General features: G+C 35.9%; 1 protein-coding gene across 2 annotated transcripts in view; it reads right to left on the bottom strand.

Moving 5' to 3' along the window:
• Window positions 1–17,108: 17,108 nt before the first annotated feature.
• Window positions 17,109–22,040, bottom strand: part of LOC121331106 (F-box only protein 41-like) — a 64,380-nt gene continuing 59,448 nt past the window's right edge. For both annotated transcript variants that reach the window (XM_041278298.1, XM_041278308.1), the window contains exons 11-13: window positions 20,591–20,749; window positions 20,075–20,190; window positions 17,109–18,625 (exon numbers count right to left, since the gene is read on the bottom strand). In XM_041278298.1, the coding sequence (XP_041134232.1) occupies window positions 18,563–18,625; window positions 20,075–20,190; window positions 20,591–20,749 (338 nt within the window). In that variant the 3' untranslated portion in view covers window positions 17,109–18,562. The remainder of the gene's footprint in view (window positions 18,626–20,074; window positions 20,191–20,590; window positions 20,750–22,040) is intronic.

The raw sequence follows: 22,040 nt of genomic DNA, 5'->3' as shown, positions 1-22,040 counted from the left end.
CTGCTCAATTGTGAAAAACCTAAAATCTAAAGTCAACCCCAATCACTATTTCAATCTTAGCACGTAGAACAAGACGGGGGGGGGGGGGGGGGGGGGGGTATATTTGGAGGATGAGTGGAGACATATTGTAATTAAATCTATTATTGGTCCGGGTAGCAGGAGAGGGTCCATCACACCAGATAGCTCGGTCCAGGAGAATAGCAGGCTGGCTAGGGATCTAGATAGAACGTTTAGTGGATGAATAACATCAGCCAGAGGCACGACTACACCGACGTTTGTACAATTTGAGTGTACAGGATAAAGCAGGTTCAGCAACATTTCAGAACAGAGGGTTGGAAGTAGTTTTTTTACACAAAATGCTGGGTGCACAGTATAAATTGGGTTTTTGGAGCATGTTCTTACTGCAAGAGATTCTCAATGAACTTCTGGAGTAAATTATCTCTTAGTAATTAAAAAAGTTCAGATGGGCTGAATGGTTTCTTCACATTCGTACCTGTGCTCTTATGTTATTGTGAATTAAACCAGATTCAAATCCAGAAAGTGAATCAACACACGGACCAACTGCATTCTGGAGTCTTGTGTGATCGCTACATCGCATGAATAACAGGGTTTTCCTGCAAATGTGTTGGCCCTTGACAAAGACAGGGGATATCCATTAAATGAAACCTGGCCACCGTCAAGACACACAGAAACACAGGCACTCTTCTCTGCCACCCTCTGGTGTCAGATCCTGGTATTCCATTTCTTATAATGTGGAAAATCCCATGGCTTTTTCAACAGCTGAATTGTTGACCTTTGGTATATATAATATAAACCATTGGGTGATTTCCGTTACTCATATAACTAGAGGTGCAATACATTATTAGGAGCCACAGCTTTAGACAGATTCATAAACATATTGCAGTCCAAACATTTTAGAGCGGTGTACCTTTTCAGTGGTAATGGTTTTGAAAAATACAAGAAGACAAAAAGAAACAGTTCCGATTAAACTGCATATGTCTGCCAAATGATAAAAATGAAAAAAAAGACTTAAAATATTGTTTTAAGAATTAATAGAGCACATTGGCTACCCAAAAATAACAATGCAACAAATTAAATTAAACTTTTTTTTTTTCCAGAACACTTTTTTCCAATACAATGCTAGAAAATAAACAAAATGCTTTAAAATAAAATTTTTAAAAATCTATGCTCTGTGACTCACTGTGCCTTTGTTACACCAGTACATTTATGACTAAGTTAACACAGAACCTTAAAACTGAGATTGCAGATTTTTTTTATTTTATCTGGCTCAGTCTCCTGTACATAAACAGTATCACCTTAGGTTCGAAGGATCGAAGGATCGAATTCATAGACTTGGATTAGCAATGGTATATTTGGAAGGCTGTTTTTAAAACACAGAAATTCCATATCAGCGCTCAATCTGCCTTCAGACAGAGGTATGGTTCGTTTTTTTTAGATACCTTAACCATATGAAAGGACATTTTGTGGCATTTAATTTGGTATTTGATATAGAGGTATTGTTTCTATGCCTTAAAACATAGCAGTTGTAACAGTCCAAGTAATGCAACTGAGGCGAGAGTTTTAAAACCATTCCGTACTTGCACATATATGCTCCGGTTCAAAATGAATAAACTCAACATAATTTATTTAATATTACAGAAAGCAATGTATATTGAAAAGCTAAAGGATTTTGAACACTGGAACTGATAACGCATCTGAATTTAAGGTGCGTCTAAACAGAAAAAAAACTATCATGTGCATTCCCTGTTGCACCTTGCACACTGAGCACGTAATTGTCGTACGATGGTGATGCATCAATTTTGGAACCGAAAATTCGATTTGATCCGATTTGACGTGCATTAAAAAATACATTGACCAATAAAAAATGCCTCGGAAGACACGTGGATTCTTGTAGTACCCTGAACAAAATGGAAAATCTAATTCCCCTGGGTCCTACAATCCTACAGTTGCAGTCCACTTGCTACAATATTATTAAGTGTATAAGCTTGTACATGGGTTTGGATTTTAAGTGGTAGTTTGGATTTTAAAAACAGCTAACAGTTTTAGCAAAATATGGCTTTTGTTTTCTAAAACAATGTTTTTTTTTTTTATTTATTTTTTTTTTTTAAAACATAGTATAACTTTAGATCAATATATATTAAATCAAACAACAATCACTAACCCCTATTTTTTCTACCGCATTTAAATGTTAAGCTTACTTAGATAAAATAAAAAATCTATTGATTGACCCTAAATAAGTAATTTCTTATTGATACTTGGAAAGAAATAATAGAAAGATAAGATGACAACATATTTAAACAAATATTACTGTCTGCAATGGAAATGGTGTCCTGTCACTTTGGCTGAATCTCCATAGAGAAACTTGCCTTTAAGGTCTAAGATTTGCGCATGTGTAGAAAAGCTCAAAAAGGCAAACTCTAACTTATTTCCCACCTAACTTATTTCCTTTGACACCGGCATTTTAAACACTACTACACTCAGATGCACGAGACCAGAGATATTTAGGATTATGTTGCTCTGGTCACCCCCTTGCTAGCTATTCAAGCCACAGTGAACAGCCCCATCTTGTGCCACATGATCAGGGTGTCTGGGACAAATAATTTGAATGTTTTTTTTTTTTTTTTTTTTTTTTTTTTTCTTTTTTTTTTCTTTTGCACATTTTCAATGAATCAGTTTTTTTGGTTGCTTTTGGTCCCTTTTGTATGCATAATTCCTTTATTTTTGATTTGTTCAAAAATATTTTTCCATGCTCCCTACAAGTTGATGTTTCATTGTGTTTCAGTTTTGAGCTGGTCATGTTAGAATATTTTTTTACAAACAATAAATAATGTTTCTGGGTTTTTTTGTTATCTGTATTGAACAGGGTGAGAGTCAGACTATTTCACTTTTTTTAATAGAAGCTGAGTGTTTGCACATTCATTTCATGTATGACATTTACCTGTAACCTTCATGGTTAAAGAGTTATAGCCGTAAATCTAACACCAATAAAATCAGGCAAAAATAGCTTGGACCCTAAAGAAGGCCCTTTATTACATTCCTGAGCTCTACTAATCTATTAGGTGTAGACAATAACATTTAAATAATAATTTATTCTCATATATAAACTAATACAACATTCCTACACTGTACAGTATGATATGTAATTGCCTTCTGTTCTTCTCATCATTCTTAACATTCCTCTGCGTTTGGATACACTTTAATTCAGGTCACACACTTGGAGGAAAAAAATCATAACACTTGACATTACTATATTATATTAGTTAAATTTTGATTCCAATGTAATATATCCTGTGTCATGATTTACATGACATAGTTCACCTGTGAAATACAGGGATATCACAATTTGTATTACATGCAAGTAGCTGTTATTTACTTCATGCTAATATTGGACTCAGCTTTTGACAAGATAAAATTAGATAGTAGTGGTGATTAACCAAGACATACTGAAGCTTCACTGCAAAATCTGCACACATCGCAATAAGAGCTGAGCCTCCAGTGTCTGCCAGGTAACGTGGATTTCCTATTGGCCCGGTTTTGTGTCTGAAGTCTAATGCTGACTCCAGGGATCAGCCAATTTATGGTCTCCCAGGAGCATCAGCACACATAATTACATGCTTGAAAGAGGCTATCGATCCAACTAGATCCACAAAATGTATTCTGTCCAATTAATTTTGCCTAGTTTTTCTACACAATTTAGGCTGTTCACCCTTACCTCAGCAACTCCCCACAACGACTCAGGAAACATGTAACAGAGTTGTTGTAACTCATCGAAAGGGTGTACAGTATGCACACTGTTGAAAGTCCTGCTGAACCATGCAATATATCTGAAAAATCAGACAAGCACAGGAAGGAAACATGTTGAGGAAATGCCTTGCCACCCTGGTGACTGTAACCCTGATGCTAAGCAACTTCCCCAGTAGAACAGATGTAAAAATCAGTGCACAGCTGATACTTTAAACTAAGGTGGGTTTTACAAACCACCAAGAAACCACACTTTTGTAGTTAAACATGTAGAGCTGAGCTGGATGGTCTGGGTGAGGTGTAGTTAAAGATTTACTGGTCTGATTTCTGGATTTCACAGTTTCTTAAGTTTTTGGCTATGGCTTTGTTGATATAAAAGTTTTTCTTGTGTTTTTTTTTTTCTGATAATGTTATTAATTAATGAATTAATATTATTAACACTGTCGAAATGTAGGACTTATTTGTGTACAGTGCATACAGTTATAGTATGCTGTGTTTATTGACCCCTGGAAGATGCCTCTTTTAAAAGAGGTGCTTTCTCTAATTGAAATGTTTTTGTTTATCACATTCTTAAAAACAAATTAAGCCTGTGTTTAGAAAAGAAAATGTAGGTTTAAGGCAGTGTGAAATGAATACAGAGCCATTGGGATTTAATTATCATTACATAGGTTCTTGCTAGCCTAAGGTTTATAACACTAAACAAATATCATTGATAGCAGTGAAGCTCACTTAAACACGCTCAGTTTATTAATCTAATGGATGTCTCCATCTAGTGGCCGTTCTCTTAATAGCATGCCAGCAAATGCAAATACTGATGCACGGTTAGTAAAATGAAATTTCTGTTTCATAAATACACCTCAGTATTCTATAAATTGATTACTCTAGATTTTCCTAACATTTTAAATAAATACTGAAGTTTAATATTCATCATGTTCTAACATATTTTATATTGTGCAATGTGCTATAAAGGTCATATATATATATATATATATATATATATATATATATATATATATATATATATATATATATATATATATATATAAGAACATAAGAACATAAGAAAGTTTACAAACGAGAGGAGGCCATTCGGCCCATCTTGCTCGTTTGGTTGTTAGTAGCTTATTGATCCCAGAATCTCATCAAGCAGCTTCTTGAAGGATCCCAGGGTGTCAGCTTCAATAACATTACTGGGGAGTTGATTCCAGACCCTCACAATTCTCTGTGTAAAAAAGTGCCTCCTATTTTCTGTTCTGAATGCCCCTTTGTCTAATCTCCATTTGTGACCCCTGGTCCTTGTTTCTTTTTTCAGGCTGAAAAAGTCCCTTGGGTCGACACTGTCAATACCTTTTAGAATTTTGAATGCTTGAATTAGGTCGCCACGTAGTCTTCTTTGTTCAAGACTGAACAGATTCAATTATTTTAGCCTGTCTGCATATGACATGCCTTTTAAGCCCGGAATAATTCTGGTCGCTCTTCTTTGCACTCTTTCTAGAGCAGCAATATCTTTTTTATAGCGAGGTGACCAGAACTGAACACAATATTCAAGATGAGGTCTTACTAGTGCATTGTACAGTTTTAACATTACTTCCCTTGATTTAAATTCGACACTTTTCACAATGTATCCGAGCATCTTGTTAGCCTTTTTTATAGCTTCCCCACATTGTCTAGGTGAAGACATTTCTGAGTCAACAAAAACTCCTAGGTCTTTTTCATAGATTCCTTCTCCAATTTCAGTATCTCCCATATGATATTTATAATGCACATTTTTATTTCCTGCATGCAGTACCTTACACTTTTCTCTATTAAATGTCATTTGCCATGTGTCTGCCCAGTTCTGAATCTTGTCTAGATCATTTTGAATGACCTTTGCTGCTACAACAGTGTTTGCCACTCCTCCTACTTTTGTGTCGTCTGTAAATTTAACAAGTTTGCTTACTATACCAGAATCTGAATCATTAATGTAGATTAGGAATAGCAGAGGACCTAATACTGATCCCTGTGGTACACCACTGGTTACCACACTCCATTCTGAGGTTTTTCCTCTAATCAGTACTTTCTGTTTTCTACATGTTAACCACTCCCTAATCCATGTACATGTGTTTCCTTGAATCCCAACTGCATTCAGTTTGAGAATTAATCTTTTGTGCGGGACTTTGTCAAAAGCTTTCTGGAAATCTAAATAAACCATGTCATATGCTTTGCAATTATCCATTATCGATGTTGCATCCTCAAAAAAATCAAGCAAGTTAGTTAGACACAATCTCCCTTTCCTAGGACCCTGTTACCATATAGGTAATTTTCCATTTTGGATCTTATTATAGTTTCCATAAGTTTGCATATAATAGAAGTCAGGCTTACTGGTCTGTAGTTACCTGGTTCAGTTTTGTTTCCCTTTTTGTGGATCGGTATTACGTTTGCAATTTTCCAGTCTGTCGGTACCACCCCTGTGTCAAGAGACTGCTGCATGATCTTGGTTAGCGGTTTGTAAATTACTTCTTTCATTTCTTTGAGTACTACTGGGAGGATCTCATCCGGCCCAGGGGATTTGTTTATTTTAAGAGCTCCTAGTCCCTTTAACACCTCTGCCTCAGTTATGCTAAAGTTATTTAAAACTGGATTGGAACTGGATGACATATGGAGCATGTTGTCAGTATCTTCCTTTGTAAAAACTTGTGAAAAGTAATCATTTAATATATTTGCTATTTTTTTTTCTTCATCTACGATTTTGCCATTTGTATCTCTTAAACATTTAATCTCCTCTTTGAATGTTCTCTTGCTGTTGTAATATTGGAAAAACATTTTGGAATTGGTTTTAGCTCCCTCTGCAATGTTCATTTCTATTTCTCTCTTGGCCTTTCTAACTTCCTTTTTGACTTGCGTTTGCAGTTCTGTGTACTCTTTCTGAGTACTTTCTTTTTGGTCCTTTTTTAATGCTCTGTAAAGCGCCTTTACAGAGCATTACATATATATATATCATATAATATATATATATATATATATATATATATATATATATAGATAGATATATATATATATATATATATATAAATTTTGATATCAAGTTCCTCAATGACTTGAAGTTGAAATGTTTGTCAAAGAAATGTAGTTGATCAAATCATAACATAAAATTATGTTATGATTTATATTTAAAATATGAAAAGCGTTAAGCTGCTAAATAGGAGGTTTATTTCCGTTCTTGAGGCATTGTATATGCAGAGGACTTGGGCCTAGGTTTGTCCGATAAGTCTGCAAAATGATACTGACCTTCATCTCTGGGACCTGGTTTAAATCTAGCAGGGGTAAAAATGTAAGCATAGGCCCGGTCCTGAATGTCCACCATAAAAGGTAATTCAGAGAAGAAATATTTCAAAGAGAGGGAGGCTCACTAGCAGCTCAATGGGCACCTTGGCGACATCCAAAGTTGGGTCTCCCCTCTGGAGTTTCCCTATCAGCTGTTGACATAGCAACAGAGAAGAGGACTACATGTTTGAAGCCATTTGTAATGTGGTCTGGCAGAGGGACAATCAACTGGGCTATACACGGTGTAGCGTACCTAGTACCTAGGGGGAAATCATTGTACATGCATAGATTGTTCAGTAATGTTCACATGATGTGACCCAAGCAAGAAACCCATTCCTGCAACACATAGCGCTTTTTTCAGACAATATTCCATGGAAATAAAACATTTGCTGTGACTGCACTATGAACAAATACTTTTGTCTGTTGTGTCTTTAATTTCAGACATAGCTATGCTAAATCTTGATCTCTTACAAATCAGTAGATTTCAAACTTTACAGTCCAGGCATCTGATATCCAAACTGCACCGACACATTGGATAATTCCTATAAACCGCCTTGCAGATCAAGGGGGTTTATTCCAGTTAAGAGTTGATGTTGGTGGAAAATGTTACGAGACACTCTGGCATTCAGACAAGACAATACAAACTGTTTAACAAACAGCTCCATTCTAAGCCTGTTTCTTTATAGCTAAAACACTTCCAACAATACAGTTGCCAAATAGTATAAAAACTGGAAGACACATAATTGTAATCCTTTCATGCATGAAAGGGTTAAAGTTGCTTTATACAGGGATAAAAAGGAGACTGTCCTATGCAGCTATCATGCATTTACATCTTCTATATGTCCTCATGTAAAGACTGGATTTTTTTTTTTTAACCATTTCCATATGATGCGTGAAAAGATCAACAGGCTTAATTCTTATTTGTTTATGACACATTTACCATGCTTCAGCTTTAAAAGGATCGCAACATGGGCACAAACAATGTTAAACACCTTGTTGGCTCATCACCTTAAATTACTGGATTTACAGCCTATGGCACGTGTTGCTAAACTTTTGGTTCAACCCCTGTGCAATATTTTAATGGACATACAAACATTACCTGTTCTTATGTTTCATACAAAGGAAGTATTAGCAAGAAAAATTGTTTGCCAATTTAAGGACAGCCACATCAACATAAACAGTAGCTGTGTGCAGGAGAGGCATTTGTCTTTTTCTTTGGTTCTGTGAAGTTGTGTGTCAAGGAAAAGAGAAGAAGGAGAACAGTCAGGAGTTAAGTGTTTTGTTTGTTTGTCTGTGTACCTGTTGTGTCTATCCAGACTTCTTTTGACATCCCGGGAACTGTCGCTCTTCAGCCAATATTGTACCCAGAATCACCAGCACTACAAGCACCTGCACAGCATGTCAACCTCTAAGTGTTCACACCAGTGACAGTGAGACCCTGCTGAAAAATCTTGGAATTGTTGAAAAACCTTCAGTTAGTGTGTGAATGTGATTGTTATTATTGGTCAACACTATTAAAACAAAGAAGCATAATTTTACAGAAATACAAAACCATAATTTTGACTAAAATTAAGGTGAAATAAAGAGATAGACATACCGTCAATTTATTTATTTTTATTGACTTTATAACCACTGACACTGGCATCATAAAGCACATTATATTTTTCGACTTTAATAATTAAATTCTCATTGATGTCCATTTCTCTTTTATTTCTGTGGTCATTTCTGCGTAAACGAGACAGTACAGTCTGCCAGCCTGTCCTTGGACTCTGTTTGAGTAATGACGTGTTGTGTACAGAAACATAGAAGGCTCGCGCAGACAAACCGTCAGTTTGAGACAACAAGGCAAGTCTATCTTTTGGAGTAAGGGGGGCAGCTACAGGAATATAGAATGGTAATGTACACCTCTTCACGGTGACCCCCCAAAATAAAATAAAACGCTTGAAGAGTTGGGTTGGGATTTATCGCTGTATCATGTATAATAAAGGGTTTCACAGCCTCACAAACAATAACAAACTTATGCACAAATGTGAAAATCCATTGTGACTTGACATCCATGCCTTGGAACCCTGTAATCAAACAAGCAATTCATCTCTGATCAATCGCCTTGCTTCACAGAGTCATTATCAAACGGTAACAGAATAGTTTAACTCCTCGTGTCATAGCTCTTGTCTCTTCACCTGGGTAATTGGGTTACTTTGAAGTTATATAAATTAATAGTCTCCTTATTTGAAAACCTTCTCAAACATCTCAATTCAAGGGGAGTATAGATCTTGCTTATTTTCGCAACATGTTATTTCCTAGATCTAAGGTTGCTTGCATTTCATTATACCAGATAATGCCTCATTCAAAGTCACTTGTAAATATTGTGAAGAACAAGTTGGCACCTCAGTGAAATCTACCTGCTTGTGCATCTCAGGGTAAGTTCTTGTTACTCAATTATATAAACATTCTTGAGGGTCTTTAAGACAGTGGAAAACAATAGGCCATACTGAACATAGCAGATAACATTTTAATGAGTGGAGTTAAATCGTGCTATGATTCAAGTTATAGGTGTTTTGAAACTGTAAATATGCATGCTGCATACTGATGTTTGTGTAAATATGAATGTGATAATACTAATTAGATGTTAATATAAAACAGAATGTGTTACTTTTCACGTTATTATAAAACATTTATAAATATATTTGAAATAAAAATGTTTGAATATTTAGAAATATTCCCAGCAACATTATTTGAAATACGTTTGATATGATTTAGAATCGTATCAGATCAATTATTTGAAATATTTAAATATTCAAAATCAATATTTATCCCAGGTCTGATTAGCACAGCTAGTTAGTAAGTCAACAGTTGTTGGAAATAACCGTACAAAGCAAAGGAAATGGCCCAGTGGAATACATTGTATTCTCAGTAATGCTTCAAATTTCAGACATAACCATACAACCCAAGACCCACGCTTCTGAGTTTGTTTTACAATATTTATTGAACATGTATCCACAAAATGATCCCGTGATACACATCTGTCAATAATATCTTTTGCTTGCATTCTGCACAGTTTATTACACAACAAAAGCTGCAACATCTAAAGTGCTTCTAAGCGTGCTTTTTTGTTGTACAGGTTGGGTGAAGTGAGATGCTCTATTTGAATAAAGCGGTACAAAAACAAAACCCCCCCCCCCCCCCAAACAAACAGACAGTCACAATGTGGCTACTTGAGTTTTCAAAAAACATTCCAGTATGGCATTTATATGAGACTGATTGATTCTGTCCTGTGGGAGAAATGTATAGTCTCATTGTTGAATAACAAAACTTTTTTTTATTTTTTTTTTTCTGATTACACTTCTTAAAATAATATGTAATTATGCCTAAATAGATTAACTTCGTCAGAATGAAAAGCAGTTTCCACTACATTTACCAGAATCATGTATCTAATTATGGTTCAAACCCTTTAAATATCTTTGAGGATAATTAATTATAAATTAATCTTGTAGTACAATCATACATTATGAAAGCATCAATTGCTAAAGCATCTTTAAAAAAAAAAAAAGTTTAATAAAAGTACAACTTTATTACATACATTATTCCAGCAGTGTGGTAAACAACAGATTCATGAATGCATAACATATTTGTTAATTACATCTAATGCATGGAGTTACTAACCTTCTGTATCCTTTAAATACTGCTACTTCCATCCAACACAATGGATATCTCTACACACATCTTTCACAGTTAGAGACAGTCCTTTTCACACAGCAACAGTAATACACAATAGCATGTTATATGAAGACATTTTTAGATTGTAATTGTCCTTCCAACAAAATATGATGTTAAGGGACTGGCTTTTAAAGCTGAAAGAGTCACAAAGGGCATAGTATCTTATGGAGGAAATAAACAGTATTTAACAAAACACATGCTTTTATAGGTCAAAATTGTAGTTGCAGGAGCTAATAAAGCAAATGGCATCAAATGAGTGGTTTGTGCACTGGTAAATTTAAAACAATATAATTCCTATAATATGTATACGATTCATATAAGATTTCTGAAAAGATTGTTATGTGACTTTTGAAATGATTCACCCAGGATTTTTTTTTAAAGGATTCATATAATACTTCTGTACTAATCCCATAACAATTGTATAGCATTTATATAAGAATTATATTTGCATAGGCTTCTTTGAACAGTTCTGTTGGATGCCTATAAGATTTTTAGAAGGATATTTGTAAGATTTTCTGTAGGATATTTTCACCTGGGTTGTTTTATGTAAAAAGATTAAAATGGATTAAGTCTAAGTTTTCTGTAAATGTACCAGTTTAATATGATTGTGTCTCTCTCTTAAATTGTGTGTATATCATTATTCATCAGCTCCAAATAAAGATGAAAAACACAGTCTAAGTTATGAAATCAGGATCTACAGTCGGCAGGGTATTTTTACTCATTAAGCCTCAGCATGACAAAAGATGTATTTACAGCTGGACCAGAACAGCAGCTATGTTTTGGCAAATATATTTGACAAATTATATCACAATAGATTTTTTTTTTTTTTTTCATCACCATACACACAACTGTTAATAGGAGAAAATACATTTTACTTGCAACAACTTAATTCATTTCTACAAGACATTGACTGGTTTGGATATATATAGGTACATAACACCTGTACAGCTTGGACTGCTACCAGCACCATTCAAATAGCAACAACTGGTTAATATTATGAAAGAACTGTAATTCATAAATAATTGAATACACTGCATCAGAGTCAATTAAACAGACTTGCACCAGCCATTTTCAAAGGGTCATTATGTGGTTTATGAGTCCTGTGATTTAATTCTCCTATGCAGCATGGAGTGGTTTTCTATCACATAAACAAGTCAGGCTATGAGGCAAATCCAAGGACTCAGTTATTTTTTAATTAGGACCTTTGATATATAGATTATCCATTGTTTTTTTTTGTTTTGTTTTTTTTCTATCTGCATTATGTGTTTTTGGATGTATCCCCTCTAATTCCACATTTATATCTATATCCACATCTATAGAACTGATCCCTGACAGGACTGCTTTTAATATTTGTTTTTCATTTAATTTTATTAATTTCACTACAGTAGGCAGGCATATTCATTAAAGTACCATGATTGTTGGATAAATGCCATGAACTTTTGGTATTTTAGTTTCCTGTACAGAAAATCTCTGGGTTTGCCTAATGGTGTTCTGTCTACTTTGTTGACTCTTAAACAGAAAAAATAAGCACTCCACTACACTGTGCTTTAATGATAAAGCGTGTCTTTTTTTTTTTTTTTTAGTTTTTGGCCCTGTACCTGTAGTGAAATAGGCTAAGACTAAAAGTAGGCGTAGGGTTAGAAATGTTCTAGGTAGTGGGTTTAGAGAATGGATGGGAGACGTACATTTGACTCCTGATTAAAATTTTCTGTTACATAAGCATATTTCTCCATGTCATCACTAGTACATTACACAGTGTGTTAGGAATTTGATTTAGGTGAAGTGATCAATCTAGTCTTGTTTTTCACATCCCTGAGTAATTTATGCACAAAGCAGTGTTTTGAATCATTGCTGAACCAACTGCTTCACCTATGAAGATAAGTGTAAGTGCACATTGTGTTCAAACAGATTGTAAAATATTTGACGTCACCAATAATCCACCTGAAATGGCTTAAAATAGCTCTTAACTTGTAGTTTTGAGTTTTCGGGGACACAAAAAATTGATTTTCACAGCATTATGTAAAATAGGGGGTTTGTTGCTATACAGCTGTAATACTTACTGTTGCTAAGGGAGGCATCGTTCTAGCAATTTCAAGCCAGAAGGGTTTATTTTCATAGTTTCAACCAGTCTGTGACCTAGAAATTATAATTCAGTCTTATCGGTAGAGAAATAGCGCAATTACTGGTACTAACTGACATTTTAAACATACTGCAAACCCTAGATTTTCTTATACAGGTAACTTTATACAGTAAATATAAACAAAACAAAAAGCAAGATTTTAACAAGGTCATGTCGTTCATAAACTTTTAAAGGCATAATATGCCACACACTTAAACCAGGTCTAGCCTTTTGTTTCATGAACCGATTTAGTTGACCTATTAAAAAATAAGGTTAATAGTGCAATGCTGCAATGTAACTGATTGAGAGTCTCAGTGCAATGGGTTGATGTAGATGACCAAAACAAGGTCGCAACATCTACACAAATGTAAACAGTTTGGCACCAGCTCTTCCGCGTGGCAGTCACTAAAAGACACAGGACAGCCTGCCTAACTTGAATGGGAAAGTGTTTCCATAGCGACCCACAGCCCTCACTGTGATGTGAAAAGCAAAGTAATAATAAGAATGTCCTCAAAATATATCTGCCTGTGTATGTAATAATGTTAAGTAGGCACTCTATATTGATACTGTTAATGCCGTCAAAGCCCATTCTAACCTAATCGACGTGAGCTGGCTTTATTCAGATTTACAGGGCCTTTAACTGTCGAGAAGATAAAACTGCTGCCTGGAGCATTAGCTAAATATTTCATCATAACGGGGTATTCATAAAGAAGGGGGACAAACACACAAACAGTTACTCCTCTTCCCTTGTAGATACAGTAATAAAACTACCCTGGGAGGAAGATCCTTCTTAACATTTAAGGATCGTCTCTCTTGTTCTGCTAATTTGGCTGGAATGGCTTGTTGACTGTTTTTTTTAAGAAAGAAATTTTCTGCATCCTACCACTGCTTGACCCTTTTGGGGAGAGTGGGGAATTCCTCACTAGTTTATTATTATTATTATTTTTATGTGACAGCATTGCACAATGTTACAGGTGTGTGTGTGTGTGTGCTTTTTTTAACATTGGTAGGTAATGCTACTCAGACAGCCCGATAGCCCAGTTATAACTTCTGATAGCTGTGCAGAGAATTCTTGGGATCTTGCGGTCTTGTTATCCTGTGCAGCTGATAGCGGCTGTCATTTCTGCAAGTCTGCTTCATTGCTGTCATTTCTGATGAAGGGATTCCAGATGGCAGATATTATGGCAATTCATTCCAGGTTGATGCTGGAACAATGGACAATATTTACTGTCAAAGTGCTCTACCAGGTTAAAATTAGCTGAACCGGTCCTCACAATATAATAACTGGCTTGTGTTTACAATTAGGAGATGACTGTATTAATGAAAAAACGGCAGGAAAATATTAAAATATGAACCTACTGTGAATTTACCATCCCACCCCACCCCCCTTACTTTTTATAACATTATATTGTATATATTGTAGCGATGCCTGTATATTATGAGTTGTTCAGTTGTTAGAACAATGATGCATTATGCATTATTAATATTTTATTTTAAATCAAATGCACTTATTTTCTAGAGAATGGTGTCTAAAATGCTCTCTATAAAAACATCAATTAGCTACTCATCAGAATTCAAGGAAAAAGAAATTGAGACTTTTTAACTTCACTTTTTTGACCTTGTTGGTGTTATTGTCTAGTTTGTTTTAGTTAATGGCTTATAGTGTCTCTACAAGTGTTCAGTGGCTACCACTAACAAGGCTGTGAGTGGTTTCTTTTGCTCTTGTGATTTGACAGAGCACGTCACTTCGTTAATGACAAAATCCCTTGGAACAAGCTTAGCCTTAATTCACCTTCTAATGTTACACAAATAAAAACGCAAATGGAAAGTCTTCAGGTTTGCTGATCATCATAAAGCAACCTGCATGTACACCAGTTCAGGAAGTAAAATGCATGGTTTGCCTTTAGTGCGGGAAGGGTTAGAGGATATAGTCCTGGGTCATGCGACTGCGCAGAAGAACTGGTGCATCAATTCTTGGCACAATTGACAAAACCATGAAGAATACACAGTCCTCACATAGAGTACATTAAATAAGCTTGATTTTCTACCAGTTTTTAGCATTCACAACTACAGATCTCTAAAAGCGCTAGCAAAAATTCTAAAGTGCTTCATTAATAACAAATATTGATAAATATATAAACACTTGAAAAAACACCATCGAGCAATTTTTAATACTGCACAAAAGGAGATTTTTCATTGGTGGAACAAACCAACCACGAAACTAAAAAAGAAAAAAAAAACATAATGGCAACAAACATGTGCAATCAAAAAAATCCCTTATATACACATCTAGTTTAAAATCTAACAGATAAGCTAAAAGGCAACATGATGAACGGTGGCTTTACAACACACAAGCATGCTAACGACGTCTTGCACAACCGAAATGTATATTTTTAAATTCGTACGATAACATTTTTATTTATTAAATAATAAAAAAATTTCCAGATTAATTAAACCTATATTTATAAAAATATATAGATTATATATATATATATATATATATATATTTTTTTTTTTTTTTTTTTTTTTTTACTAAACTCTATATAAACCAGTCACTTTATATATACTGCTCAGCAGAGTCCTCTGAGGAACGATCTCGACAGCAGACCTCCTTGGCTTAGAGAGCACTACCACGGTTTTGGAGGATTTTATTTATTTATTTATTTTAATATATATATTTTTATGGTGGGGGGGGGGGGGGGGGGGGGCTGCACAGACACAAAAGGGGGGGGGATACCAATTAAATTTCTAGCTTAAGAAAAGGTCTTTCAAATTGTGCTGTCTTTATTGTGCCAAATACAATATGAGCAAATGGCACAATTAAGTCTGTCAAGGATCGATTGTCAAAAATAGAACAACAGGAAAATACGGGGTGTTTTTACTATCAGTCCCCACTGACAACACTCACGACTGTCTAATTTGGGCAAAACATTAACTTTTTTTTTTTTTTAACATTATTTCCTCCTGGCAATTTAGAGAAATATATACTACGCTTCAGAAACGATTGGGCACCTTTCAGCATCTGGTTCAGGCACGTCAAATGGGATACACTTTAAAATACAGGTACAAAAACTAGATGGGTTTAAATTTGAGTTACCATTACTATTATTAACTGCATGCATTTAATACAGCATTCACAACACGTACAGTGCTCCCTGGATATTCTACCACACCGATAATTCATGAGTTCCTAATTCTTCTATTTTGTTCATTCATGGTTAGGCAACCAATCCTGTAATTTTGTTTTCCAAAACAAATCCAGTGTAGCTATGGTGTAGCTAATGTACCTGTATTGTGAAGTGAGCTCATAAAATGAGGATATGAGCTAAATGGTGAGATGCTTTTATCTGTGTGCGCTATTTATTTATGAATTAGCTTTTTTAAAATAGATTTATTTTTACTAGAGGCAAGATTTCAAGGCAGATAGATGAAATGCAGATGAGCTTGGGTTGAATCTAAACTTGTTCACCCAGCTAGACAGCACCTCTACAGAGCGTATGGGCTCTATAGGACTCATTGGCCGATACAGTACTGTAGGATGATATGTACGAAGGGAAACTAAAAGCTATTTTAGGCAACTCCTGTGTGTACACAGCTCTGTAGTCAGAGACTGACTACAAAACTGTAATAGGCTGCAGAGGGGTCTTTAGCATGCAGATAGACCATCAACAAGCTGAACTTGGGGAAGAAGCAAATACAGTACACCATAACAAAAGTACACCTACCCTTTTCAAATACAGTCAATTCTTGTCAAAACAAACTCGGATTAGCCAAATTTCCTGATACTACGAATCCTCTACATGGTCCTGGCCAAATTTAGCAGTCGCTTATTGTAAATTACTTCAGTAAAGCTTTATGTTGCGTGGCATACATTAATATTAAATAGATATGCAATTGCACATTAAATTAATATTTAATAAATATGCAATAGCTGGATTCTTGCTAAATGTTAACCAAATGTCAATTTTAAATGTAATTGTATATCACGTCCATTTATATTACATTTTGTTACCCTTGAAAATATGTAACAATTTCCCACAGTTTACATGTTTAATTGACAGTACAGTCAATCTGACTTAAATGTTAATGGAAAGTAACAAAAAACAATTGAACATAAATTTAATATCAATTGCATATCTATTAAATATTAATTTAACATTAATTTAATATGCAATTGCATATCTAGTTAATATTAATTTATGCCATGCAACATGAAGCGCTACCATTACTTCTTATAATACGATTTCGCTAAACACACATTTACTGTTAGTGCAAAATAGTTTGTAGTTTGTTAAAACACATTGCTCTAGTTTGAATAGCTGAGTGTTAAGAATATCAGGAAATGTATTAATTTGCATACGGATTAGTGCCTCTGTAGTGTATTTTAGTGCTGTTATGGGACCACAGATCCTATGATGCACTTTGAGTTTCCATAGTGCTCATGCATCATATCCTTGCATACAAAAGTTGAAGTGTTGAAAGCATGGATAATGCATCGCCATACAGAAAAAGAAAGATATTGCTGCAGAGTTCAACATTACCGTAAAACACTTTATCAATCATTCAGAAAAAAAGGTTATAATAATACAGGCTTAAGAACAACTGTGGATGCCATTCTTCAGTGTTTCAGATTTGCTCAATATCTGATGTTGAGGATGCCTTTCGTGGTTTAAAAATGCCCTTGATCAGAATAGGACATGCAGCTTGCAAGTTCAGTTCATTTGCAATGCATACTTTTAAAAGTTCACTTCCAACTGTATTTTCAATAAAATGCACAATACTTTTAAATGTAAAATACATACTGCAACTTCAATAAAAACTCACAGTATGCAGCTGGCCCCTTGAAATTCGTATTAGCGAGAATTGACTGTAAAATGCCTTTATGAAGCTTATGCTCCTAGCACAGTGTTCTCTCTCTCTCTCTCTCTCTCTCTCTCTCTCTCTCTCTCTCTCTCTCTCTCTCTCTCTCTCTCTCTTAAAGCAGGAGGATTTTATCTCATGCTTGTATGATCTCTTGGTGGGATGGTCTTATCAAAGGAGAGAGGGAGAGGAATGAACATGTTTATCTGAAGTTTACTCCCCCAGATTCCCCAAATTTTGTAGAATCATCTTGGCTCAGGAGTCCCGTCAGCTCGTTAAACGCTAAAGTAATCCTAGCTAAAGTAATCCCAGCTAAAGTAATCCCAGAAGCATGGAAAGCACTATTAAGAAAGCAAAACCCTTTTTTATTTCTCAAATGTCTTATCTATTTGGCAAGGAGCAGGTGGGGAGAGTCTGTCCCTAATTCAGTCTCTTGGATGGACTTTGTCTTTACGAACTCTCACTGTCACCATAGGTTTCCTCCCAGTCATAACAGCAGGGAAACAATATCAAATACTCAGGCATATACTGCGATTGTTTTCTAGAAATATAAGTCTGTGCTCCTACTCCTGCACCATACGGTTTACAAGGATGATAGTTTCTAGGCTGTCAGCACTTTGCACAAAAAGCTCAATTGTTGTTTATAAAAGCAAAGGATCATACGAGTTTCAAGAACTACTACTTTTGTTTTGTTTGTTTGTTTGTTTGCTTGTTTTTTTCCTGGCAAGCTGCAAAGAATGCATTCAGATCACATCTTGTTTTTTCTGAGGTAAAGTGTGCCTTATCAGTACTTAAGCGGGGTTAGCAAACTCCATCTGCCTTCACATGGAGAATCTTTGAAAAACCTGGCCTTTTCCTTAGTGCCTGTGGAAGAAAAAAAAGATAAACATGTTATCCTGTCCATGTTCTTCCAAACAGACCTGTTGGTAACTACAGGATATCCCATAAGTTAGGCATCATAGGCATGGCCATTGTTAATATTGGTTGTCTCTCTGTTGGTATGAAATGTTTTTAAGTAAAGAGAAATACATTCTGATCATTTTGATGTGTGGTTCATATAGTAATGTAACACTATGATCATCTGACCTATGGTGCAGCCTCTGTATATACAGAGCAGGACAATAATACCCCCTCCTACTGCAGGCTAGGTCCTCTGTGCTTCATGTCGCTTGTTTCTTCTGTATTGCCGCTCACTCTGTTATCTCTCTCAGCCACCATTTATTTCTGCTCAGCTCTCCTTTCTGAAGAAGGACCCTTGCTTCTTCCCCAGCCTCAGCTGTTGGCTTGGTAGACTGCATTTCCACAAGACTCCAGGATTAGACCAGAACTACTTTCTACATATTCACATTCTCTGGGTTTTATGAAGTCACCCTCTTGGGACGAGACCGCATTCTAATTTTTGCCTCAACTGGGAATGTTGCAAGAGGGTTTCTACAAAGCAAAAGCAATTTGCTTATAATACAATGCTAGTTATGAGACCATGCCAGTTGTGCTCCACCTTATAACAGAATGCAATGAATCTTGATGGGTATGTGTGAATAGGCTAGCTGTAGTGGTGACGTCAGACCCAGAACAAAAATACAGTGGTGAGTGAATTGTGAATTGTGCTGTTGCACCGGCTTATTGCAAAACAGAAAATAAAAATGTTGAACAAAACCCTGAACAAACAAAGGGCACGGTGGCTTTGTGCATCTATATATACAATTGTGCCGTGATTCAATTACTAATTAATTATTCACATGGATTCCAGCACGTGAACTAATCTGTGCACTCCCCATGCTCACATATTCATACATATTTTATCTGCATGTGAAAGATTGTGCAATCCTTGTGCCTAAATACAACAGTATAATTTAAATCACTCGTGCTACATAGCCCCGTTTTATCCTGTGCACCAATACACACATGCACCAACATTAACACACCACACACAACATATAATACAAAATACGCACAATGGCGGGGCCACCTTGCCACAGTATGTTACACTATATAAATAAATACTTCTACTCAAACTCTTTTTACATTATAGTATGTGCAGCTGTGAAAGAAGTGGTGGTAAAATTTGACTCCTGGGTCTCTGGCAAGTCTCTTGATGTAAAGCAATGCATGAAATTTATTCCAGAGCAGTTACAAAATATTACATGGAAAATGCAGTGCCTTTCATTCTGTATGGGGTACTGTAAATCTGGGGTAAAAACATCAGCCTTCATGTAGTAATTACCTTGTTACTGATGTGGCTGAAACTGAAATGCATATACGCCTAACCTGTCAAGCTGAAAATACTCAGATTGTGAAGAGCAATAGTCTTACTTGCAGTTTGTTCACCATTTCCTCAAAGAGTTTCCTGGCTTCAGGGCTGTTAGGATCTTCAAAGTAATCCACAATCCCAATCTGCACCACAATGGATTTCAGGTTCCGACACACACCTACAAGGCAGACTCCGGGGTTAATGCAGAAACGGTCATATTACTAGGGCAACAGAGAGGTATAGTAAATCAAACCGTGGTAAAGCAAGATAAATGCACAGTGAATACATTACCAAAGCATTGCTAAGTACAAAATGGCTATGCAAATTTACCAAGTGTAAAGCAAGCATTTAAGGGATAGCGCCTCAGCTGAAGCTTTCCATTCACTTCTGACTCTAGTGTCACCTCTTTGCTGATGGCGAGGTTTCAGTCTGGACTGATGAGCACAATAAGGATTTTACAAACCTCCCTTGTTGGGCTGCCCAGTTTGCTGGATGACAATCCAGTCGAGGCACTATAGCACTGTCTGTGTTACACTTTCTATATAAACAGTGAGAAGGATCCTGGCGTCAGTACTCACTGTTGAAATGCAGCAGAGCTTTGGGTGTGACAGGGGTGGAGGTGAGCACCAGCATCTCCAGGCCCTTCAGTCCCTCTCGACACACCTCTGCTGCCACCTCCTGGTTGATCTCACTCACGTGATCCAGCTCCAGCACCTGCAGCCTCATGCAGTTCCGCGCTGGGAGAGAGGAACAAAAACCCTTCAGTGCACACACCTCAGAACAAAAACCCTTCAGTGCGCGCAATTCAACACAAAACCCTTCAGTGCACACAACTCAAAACACAACCCTTCAGTGCACACAACTCAAAACACAAAATCCTTCAGTGCACACAACTTAACACACAACCCTTCAGTGCACATAACTCAAAACACAACCCTTCAGAGCACACAACTCAGAACAAAACCCTTCAGTGCACACAACTCAAAACACAAAACCCTTCAGTGCACACAACTCAACACACAACCCTTCAGTGCACATAACTCAAAACACAACCCTTCAGAGCACACAACTCAGAACAAAACCCTTCAGTGCACACAACTCGGAACACAAAACCATTCAGTGCACACAACTCAGAATAGGTCAGACTGAGGTTAGAGGACAGCATGGTTATTATCAGCTATCTGAAAGTCCAAGGAAGTGGACGAAAAAACAGCTAACACCAAACATACCTCATCCCTCAGGTTGCAACACAGAAAAGCAGTCCATTCTATCCTTGTGACGTTTATTTCATTCGGTTTACTTTATATTGTTATTCCTTATTGAAACCACTTTCAATAATTTCCAGGTACTGTGTGATATTTGAATGTTATTTAAAAAAGCACAATTCTGAAAACTAACATTCAGTATCTGTGTTAGAAACTTAAATAAACCAATTCAATAATGTACAGAATGGTTGAATTAGTAACTGATCGGTCAGGAGTTTAGTTTAAACTTGTTTTTTGAATGTGACAACCCTTTTGAGAACGATATCACTCCATTAATTCTCTGCTTGTTTTTTTATGCTAAGATGCACAGACAAAAATCTAAATTATGCAAAATCATGCAGTATCTCTCTATGTGCAAAGTAACAACATTATTTTGCAGTTGCATTGAGTTCATACTAGATATCAAAATGCCATCACGTAACTTAAAAAAAAAAAAAAAAAAACTAAACTAAAGCATCATTAAGTAGAAACCAATGGATTTTTTTTTTAACATAAAGGGTCCTCCTCTTCACTTGAGCTGCTGGAAATTTTAAAATGAGTGACAACATTACAAATATGTTTAGGCAAAATCCACATCAAAGATCTCGATCACATGAGGTACTCCATTGGTTTGTATTCAATCATGTCCGTGGCAATAGCTTTTGAAAAGAAGCCCTGACAGCAACATACTATACTTTTTAACTATGAGACTAAATCTTTACAGAATACTTAACAACTGTTACTAGGACCATGCTGCACGATTTGTTTATTAACAATAGTGTTA

Source organism: Polyodon spathula, chromosome 2 (assembly GCF_017654505.1).
Source record: "Polyodon spathula isolate WHYD16114869_AA chromosome 2, ASM1765450v1, whole genome shotgun sequence".
Lineage (NCBI taxonomy): Eukaryota > Metazoa > Chordata > Actinopteri > Acipenseriformes > Polyodontidae > Polyodon > Polyodon spathula.
The sequence above is the reverse complement of the archived record's forward strand: the minus strand, read 5'-3'. Positions and strand labels throughout refer to the sequence as shown.